An 8,251-nucleotide genomic window follows, 5' to 3' on the forward strand; every position below is an offset into this window, starting at 1 on the left:
GTGTGTGTGGTGGGGGCGTTCTCGACTGACATCCTCAAACAATACGAGAAAGAGGAGTGCACGAATCCGCGCACCCTAGGCTGGGCTCTTTCCCTGTAATAGTGAGCGTCAGCCATTCTTAAAAAACACATTTTGTAGCTTAGTGGACTGGACTGGAGGGGCAAGAGGAGGATAAACTGAGCGGACAAAGATGTAAATAAAAACAGTCGTCCCCCAGCTGAGCGAGGCGTTCTTCATCAGAGTTTTTGGATCAATCAGGCAGACAGTGGCTTCTTTTGATTAAACCCCAAATTGTCATTGGGCAGAGGTAATCATGTGACAGGCAATTCGGTCCAATTTCAACCTTGTCTCCATGAATTCAATAGTTTAATAGTAGCTCGGTCCCCATACGGCCGTAATCAGTGAAATAGAAAAAACACCATCAGGAGATTTTTTTAATGATTTTTTCTTTCTCGTCCTCACTGAGCCGCAACATTTATAAAAATACGCGTGCAAACTTTCCTCGGCTCTCAGGGAGCGGAGATGAATTACGAATTCGAGCGAGAGAGCGGTTTTATCAATAGTCAGCCGTCGCTTGCTGAGTGCCTGACATCTTTCCCCCCTGTCGCTGATTCATTTCAAAGTTCATCAATCAAGAGCTCGACGCTTTCACGCCCGACACTGATTCCTCCTCCCTTTGAGCAGACCATTCCCAGCCTGAATCCAGGCAGCCATCCGCGGCACGGCCGGCCCAGACACAGCCCCGACGGATGCAGCCCGCTGCCCACAGCCTCCTTACCTCCGGAGTACCCCTGGATGCGGGAGAAGAAAGCCTCCAAGAGGAACCACCTGCCGACCTCCACCGCTACCACCATCTCCAATGGACCCGTGTGCTTCTCTCCGAAAGGTGGGTGATTTCAAAACACGGGCTCTTACTGCAAAAGTGTTTCCTATCTGTTGCTATCTATGCTAAACTGGAGCTCAGCACAGAGGCCTTTCCTAAAGAAAAACAACAAACAGGCTGGAGACGTTTTATTCTGACGGATTTATTGTTATTGTTTTGCTGTGCTTGTGTATGAAGCAAGAACAACAAAAAAAGTTTGGGTAAAGTTTGGTGATGTAAGATGATTTATTCCCTTAGCCGGGGCAGACTTTTGATGTGTGACAGTAATGAAGAGTGATGGAGTGCCGTTGCCGAGGAGGGCAGCTGGAGCATTCATTAGTACCCCACACCAGCCTGGACCTCGCTGCTTTTGTAGTGCACTGTGTTTGCTTCACGCTCATGCTGGACGTTATTTTATGTGTAAAACAATCCGATGAGTATCTGTATGCTGTAATGATTTTTGGATAAAAGGCTCTCAGGCTATAAGCTTGGTTCAGTAGCTCCAGCGGCCATTTTGCTGCAGCGTGTTGTCAGCCACTCTCTAGTGGCTTGTGATAGTCATAATGTTAGATTCACGGGCACCGGGGTTATGTATCTGCTGTGTCCTGCGTTTTAATCCCAGGACACCGTGATGCTTATTTTCCAGGCTCGCCTGAGATTGTGGAGAGTGCCGGGGGAGGAGGGGGCTCCCGTCGGCTGAGGACAGCGTACACCAACACACAGCTGCTGGAGCTGGAGAAGGAGTTCCACTTCAACAAGTATCTGTGCCGGCCGAGGAGGGTGGAGATAGCGGCCCTGCTGGACCTGACCGAGAGGCAGGTCAAAGTCTGGTTCCAAAACCGGCGCATGAAGCACAAGCGGCAGACCCAGAGCAAGGAGAACCACAACGGGGAGGGGAAAGGGCCGGGCGCCGAGGACTGCATCCAGAGCGACGAGGAGGACGAGGGCCCCCTGTACGAGCGGAGCGGGGCCCTGCTGGAGAGAGATACCTGCTCCTTTCAGAACAACTCTCTTAGCGCCACGCAGCAGCTCCACAATGGCGAGTCCATGGGCTTTGCTGCTGCGCCGCTGAACAGCAATGACAAAAATCTGAAACATTTTCCCAACCCGTCACCCACTGTTCCCGGGTGCATGTCAACAATGGGCCCAGGCTCGGCATCTGGCCCGGACAATGGCGACAGTCCCCCGGCCCTGGATGTTTCTATACACGATTTTCAACCTTTCTCCTCGGATTCCTGCCTACAGCTCTCCGATGCAGCCTCGCCGAGCTTGTCAGAGTCTCTGGACAGCCCCGTGGACATTTCTACGGACAGTTTCTATTTTTTCTCGGAGTCCCTAACTACAATCGACCTGCAGCATCTGAACTATTAACTGAAATCAATCACAGTAACTTTTTTTTTGTGTGTGGGGACAATAAATATCAGGCTACGATGGTATTAACTCTAATGTTATTTGTATATTCGGCACATTTATTCTGTTGATATTTGACTTGACGATTAATACAAGGTAAGGATGAAATGAAATCACTGAAATAGCTCAAACGTGACTTGTAATTACCATAACAAACTGATCTCTTGGAGTGGAAATTATGAGTGTATGTGAATAATTATACATTAGGCCTATGGAACCTGGTCCTTTTTATTTTTGTATAGCTTCCAATGTCTTGGATATTTTTGTTAGAATACAATTAACTTGCTACAATCCCTTTTTTACTCTGGTGTTTTTGAGTCGTTTCTTTTTCTATCTGCAGACTGAATATTTTCGCTTGAATTATTCATGTAGAAAACGGGCAAAAATCAAAGAAGTAGGGCATAAAAAGAGACGTTATGCAAATTTAACAACAGGTTGGCAATGAATATAAATAGTCTGGTGCGCGTTGAGTTGTGAAGGCACACACGTTTCAATTTCACTTTAGTGCAAAATTTAATTTCAACTTAATACGGATTGTTTGAAATAGTTTACTGAAATATAAGAAGTCTGTCTTTTTGCTAATGAATGCAGAGGAAGTTCATTTTCTTATTTAAAACTTTGAATATAAAACTTTTTTGATGTAGTAAAATTACTCATCTAAATGTCTGCAGATTAACAGTTTATTAACATATTATTTATTCAAAATAGTAGCACTTGTTTTGCTGAAATTACAGGGTTTTTTTTTTTTTTACATATATATTTACACAGAAATGTTAGCACTGCTGCCTACAGAAACCCTAACGCAGATTACTTTTACTTTCACCTTCAAACCTCATACTTTTTAGAGTAAAAGCAAACACGCCAGCACGGATCTTAGCATGACAGGGCTCCTAACATTGTGTGCATGTTGCAGGCAAATACCCGAGCCATGTTTGCCTTCAGGAGCTCATAAATCACTCCGTGGCATGAATGAGACGGACATTAAGGAGACCAATTGTGGCGTAATGTGCACAAATAAAAGCCCACTTACATTTTCATACGGGACTCCCCAATTCCTGTGCTAAAAGGGGGCCGAGTCTCTGCATGCGTTTGGTAATAATTCATTTTTATAGCTTGTTTAAACACGGCTCTGGCTCGGCGACAGCGGCAGCATGCAGTAGCTGCCTGTTCAAGTTATGAGGCTGCACTCTTTCCCCGTGTGTTAGAAGTAGCCCAAACCCAAAGCAGACTACTTCTGGACTAGATGTAATTTATCAGACATGCATTTACTAAGAATAGCTGCGGAGAGGGGATCATTATGCAATCTCTGGCTTACTTTATCAAGAGAGTTTGTGCGTTTGGGGGGTATTTTACAACATTATGGGAGCAGTTCTGTTTTTATACCAAGTCTTGGAGTTCAATATAGGGATTATGAATGGTCTTGCTGTATTGTATTGCTCTTGATACGACTTATGGGAATCAGTTATTAGCCCATGCACAGCTTGACTCAATAGGTTATTCCAGTTTAGCTGCTTTGTGTGTGAGAACAGCAAAAACAACCACCGGTTGAGACGCCGGCCTGCACGGATCGATTCAGAAACTCATCCACACGTGCGGAATTCATAAAGCTTGAGAGTTCAGCGGCGGTCTATCGAATAATCTGGAAACCATAAGAAGCTCATCGACTGGCTGAGCATTAGCCTACTGGTTAACTGGAGTGTGTATGTCAATGTGTGTGTGTGTGTGTGTGTGTGTGTGTGTGTGTGTGTGTGTGTGTGTGTGCTTAAGGAGGGGGGTATGGGGTAAAAAAAATCCTCTAAACTCCTACACTCCAGCGCCCAGTGACTAACCACGGGGCCAGTATAACCAAATCATTCCGAGACAGCGCGCCCTTTCTGCGCACATGTGTTCACACAAAGAGCCAAGAAAGCTCCGAGGCCTGGCGAAGTTTCCACAGGCAGGCGAGGAGGGATCCACTGCGCCCACTCACTACTGTTGCAGAGGCAGCTGGGAAGACAGCGAGGAGAGAGGAGGGGGCCGGGGGGTAGTATTGACCCCACTGCGCTTTTTTTCTCTGGTGGGAAGTTTGCGTCACCTCTTCACGTTCTTTAATACTCCATGAGCTTGAAAGAGATGAAAAGTATCACATTTGAAAAGAGTCTTTATTTAGTAGGCTACTTATATTTATTCGTACTAAACCTAGAAGCAGTGGTGAAGAAGTATTCCGATCCCTAACTTAAGTAAAAGCAGCAGTACAACACTGTAGAAATACATGGAGAAGTCATATTCAAAACTTTAGTTAAGTAGAAGTACATAAGAATTAGCCACAAAATGAAAGTATTAAAAGTAAAAGTAATCATTAGGCAGCAGAATGTTACTACTACTAATAACATGCAAGCAGCATTTTAATAATGCAGCTGCTCGAGGTGGTGCTTAATTTAACTTCTGTATATGCTGTTGGGTAGTTTAATTTATTACAATGTATCATTTTATGAACTTATAGGTTGATTGTGTACAATCTTATAAGTAATAAATTATATTATATTTCACTCTGAAATGTAGTGGAGCGTGGCGTAGTAGCGTGAAATGGAAGTACTCAAGCGAAGTGGCACAAAATTGTACGTTAGTACTATATTTAGTTACATTCACCCAACAATAAAGTCTACCTACCCCTCCATCTATCTGTCTGTATGCTGTCATCACACATTTAGAAAGACACTGAAAGGCATTTTGGGTGTTTGACCGCATGCAGCCAATGGGGGCGCTCGCCCCCCCATGTGATCCTCTCCTACTCCTTCTCCCCTCCCTTTTCTTTTCCTTCCTCAGTGAGAGGTTGGCCCTGCACTCTGCTACCGCTCCACCGCAGCTCTCACAGGCACACTCTCCCCCTGCTCTCTGTCTCTGTTTTTTCCAGCGCAGCTTTCCACGGTCATTAATTTCTCCAACAGCTTTATTTGATGAACTTAACAGGATAATCAGCCCACACTCGCACCTCGGGCTATATGGGCGCATTAGCTCCACGACTGGCTTCGCATTATCAGATCATTTGATCACTATACATGCATAATGAATACATGTGGGAGTGAAATCAGAGTAGATGGCAGGCCCTATGACCCTGGGAGAAAAAAAAATGAATACCACATCAACTTAATGTTTAATGTGTTGTCTTGTCGTTACATCACCTGTGACTCCCAGCAAAGTACAGAGAAGCAGCCAAACACTTCTAATGCGACCTTGATGGAGAACAAAGTTATATAAAACTGGACCGGAGGACTTTTTGCTTGTGTCAGGAGTGAAGCCCTCCTGCCTCTCCCTCACTGTCACACTGTGACAATATTTGCTGAGCAAATCCCTCACAGTGTTAAAGCGTGAAACACTTCGCATTGGAATGGGACACTGATAGCCCACATCGCCTGTGGCAGTGGCACACACACACACACGCACTCTGAGCTATCCATCCTAACAGGAAAGAATGACACTATTATACATATGACATCACGGCTGTCAAGGGCGGGCGAATACAGACACGCACGGAGGGCACGCGCACAACTGCGCGCACGCATACGCACCAACACATTCACGCACACGCGCACACACACACACACACACGCACACACACACACACACACCTATCCTCCTCTCTGTTCCAAAAATACCGTACCTGAGGTCAGAGTGCTAGGTCGTCCTCGTGGAGAGGTTGCAGAGGGTGAAACGTTAATCTTTCCCCGGGTGAGAGAGCGCACAGCCGGGGTTAGAAGACGCCGTGTTTGCCGTTCCCCGCTCTACATGCGACCCCGGAGCTGTCCACCGCCGTCTGCCTCCCAGCTCATTGTTTGCTCGGCCAATACATTAGTGGCGACGCGCGTCACCTTGATCGACGAGCGCCTGGAATTTAAATAGCCACTCAAACACCAATCTGTCACCGGCTGAGGGGATAAGGACAAGTACCTCACTGGCTGACCCGGGTCCACGTGACAGCACCCGTTCATTGATATCGGCCCGTGCGCCCCCCTCCCTCCTCTGATAAGGACAGAGTATTGGTAAAGGTTGGCACGGTCACTCGGGGTAATAGGGGAGAGAGGAAGATATCAGAGGGTGTCTGTAGAGCGGACGGTCCCTCGGCCCCGGTTGAACAATGCTACAATGAGCAGCTTCTTAGACTACTCGGTGATGAGCGGTGAAGGTGGCTCGTGCTCTGTCAGGGCTTTCCACTCGGACCACGGGATTACAACTTTCCAGTCCTGCGCGGTCACTGTCAACAATTGCGGGGCGGATGACCGCTTCATGGCTAACAGGGCGTCCCCTGACGGCATCCCTCACCAGCCGGGGTCATACCAGTCTACTGCGAACTCTCTGGGTCTCGCCTATGGGGCCCATCCGGCCTGCAGCTCCAGCTATGGACCCCAAACTTTCTGTACTACGTACAACCATTACGCGCTCAACCAGGAAGTAGACTCCACAGCGGGATTCCCCCAGTGCGGCCCACTGATGTACTCTGGTAACATTTCCTCCTCCATGGTCTCTCAGCATCGCCAAAGTTACAGTGCCGCCCCCCTGGGTCAGCTGCAGTATGCCCATGCTGCCTATGGCGGCGGGCACGAGCAAGCAACCCCTTTTCCTGGGTGCTCAAACCCGCTGTCACCACTGCACGCAGCTCACCTGGATGCTTGCTGCTCACCTCTGTCTGAGGGCGCTTCTTCTGCACAGACCTTCGACTGGATGAAAGTCAAGAGGAACCCACCAAAAACAGGTGGGAGGCTTACAAGTGATCCAAACTCTTTAAATTGAAGCGATGTCAGACAATGTTTGCATATGTTTTCTGTGTGGAACACAGGAAGATAAACACATTTAAAGCCAAGTTGTTGAGTTCAATCTTTACGATTTAAATGTGACACTTCCTGTCTGACTGTGTCATCTTCAAAAATTGTCATGCTATTATATTGCACAGCTGATGCCATCTTTTAGTGTTATTTTAGACCCATGACACATGTATTGGCATGTTTCGAAGGGGCTTATGTTAACTGACTGCTGCGTAAAAGTTGCTTTTTGTTGCGTAAAAGTTGCCCTCGGGCACAAGCAGTTGTCTAATAACTCATGTGTGATCAGATAACTTGTAGGGTAACTCTGTTCTGCAAGTTCACTGTGATTTGTTTCTCTGTCTGCAGGCAGGTCTGGGGAGTACGGTTATGGGGGTCAGCCGAACACGGTCCGGACCAACTTCACCACCAAGCAGCTGACGGAGCTGGAAAAGGAGTTCCACTTCAACAAGTACCTGACCCGTGCGCGGCGCGTTGAGATCGCGGCCGCGCTGCAGCTGAATGAGACTCAGGTGAAAATCTGGTTCCAGAACCGGAGGATGAAGCAGAAGAAGAGGGAGAAAGAGGGGATGCTGCCGGCCAAAGCTCCATCCTCAGACCCGGGAGAGAGGATTAAAGAGAAAATGGACGATGCAGAGTCAGAGAAGTCTATCTCAGCCCCCTCGACTCCATCTCCCACATCATCCACGGTGTCTTCCACTGGGGCTGATCCTTATTCCTCCAACTAAGACCCAACTGCCTCTTTACCTTTTTGGGCCACAGGCGGCCTGTATATATCGAAACTCATACCCAGTGTATCAAAGCCAAAGTCCTGGTTGGTGGATGTGGACATTTAGGATGAGTCAATGCACTACTTGGGACTTATATTATTGGAACAATAATATGGACCATGTCTGAGTTATAGATTTGTTTTATATTGTGTATTGTGTTCGGAAGAGCGATAGCACTGCTGTCCCAACAAATGTAGGCCATGGTTTAAAATGTGTCCACTTTCTTTTGGAATTTGACGTTAAATACGCGTTGCGCCACGACTCTGATGGTGCCAAAGATATCCAGTACTTTCCCTACACCTGCTCCTGACCAGTGCTGCTGGATGTGCCGATGTAAAGTCACAAATCTGCACACACAAACAAATACCTCAAATGTGCCAAAGTTGAGCGTCATGGCCACGGCCGGGCTGACT

The 8,251-nt window shown here is 47.3% G+C and overlaps 2 protein-coding genes across 4 annotated transcripts; both read left to right on the forward strand.

Annotated features, from left to right (window-relative positions):
* Positions 1-166: 166 nt before the first annotated feature.
* Positions 167-2,562, forward strand: LOC139298559 (homeobox protein Hox-A2a). 3 transcript variants are annotated; one of them, XM_070921208.1, is made up of 3 exons: positions 167-192; positions 685-886; positions 1,509-2,562. In XM_070921208.1, exons 2-3 carry the CDS (start codon positions 796-798, stop codon positions 2,231-2,233), a joined length of 816 nt encoding a protein of 271 aa, XP_070777309.1. In that variant the 5' UTR covers positions 167-192; positions 685-795; the 3' UTR covers positions 2,234-2,562. The 3 variants fall into 3 exon arrangements, with proteins under 3 accessions (XP_070777309.1, XP_070777310.1, XP_070777308.1); XM_070921209.1 differs by lacking the exon at positions 167-192 and adding an exon at positions 223-307; XM_070921207.1 differs by lacking the exon at positions 167-192 and having other exon boundaries at positions 314-886.
* A 3,823-nt stretch (positions 2,563-6,385) lies between these two features.
* hoxa1a (homeobox A1a) lies at positions 6,386-7,796 on the forward strand. Its single transcript, XM_070921690.1, has 2 exons — positions 6,386-7,001; positions 7,417-7,796. Exons 1-2 carry the CDS (start codon positions 6,395-6,397, stop codon positions 7,794-7,796), a joined length of 987 nt encoding a protein of 328 aa, XP_070777791.1. The 5' UTR covers positions 6,386-6,394.
* The last annotated feature ends 455 nt before the right edge of the window (positions 7,797-8,251 follow it).

This window comes from Enoplosus armatus, chromosome 16 (assembly GCF_043641665.1).
Source record: "Enoplosus armatus isolate fEnoArm2 chromosome 16, fEnoArm2.hap1, whole genome shotgun sequence".
Classification (NCBI taxonomy): Eukaryota; Metazoa; Chordata; class Actinopteri; order Centrarchiformes; family Enoplosidae; genus Enoplosus; species Enoplosus armatus.

What these genes read in the sequence shown, in the direction of transcription:
- LOC139298559 (XM_070921207.1), top strand. Translation starts at nt 523, where the DNA reads ATGAATTACGAATTCGAGCGAGAGAGCGGTTTTATCAATAGTCAGCCG. An exon ending in CGTGTGCTTCTCTCCGAAAG is followed by an intron (nt 887 to 1,508) that starts GTGGGTGATTTC and finishes CTTATTTTCCAG; the next exon opens with GCTCGCCTGAGATTGTGGAG.
- hoxa1a (XM_070921690.1), top strand. Translation starts at nt 6,395, where the DNA reads ATGAGCAGCTTCTTAGACTACTCGGTGATGAGCGGTGAAGGTGGCTCG. An exon ending in GAGGAACCCACCAAAAACAG is followed by an intron (nt 7,002 to 7,416) that starts GTGGGAGGCTTA and finishes CTCTGTCTGCAG; the next exon opens with GCAGGTCTGGGGAGTACGGT.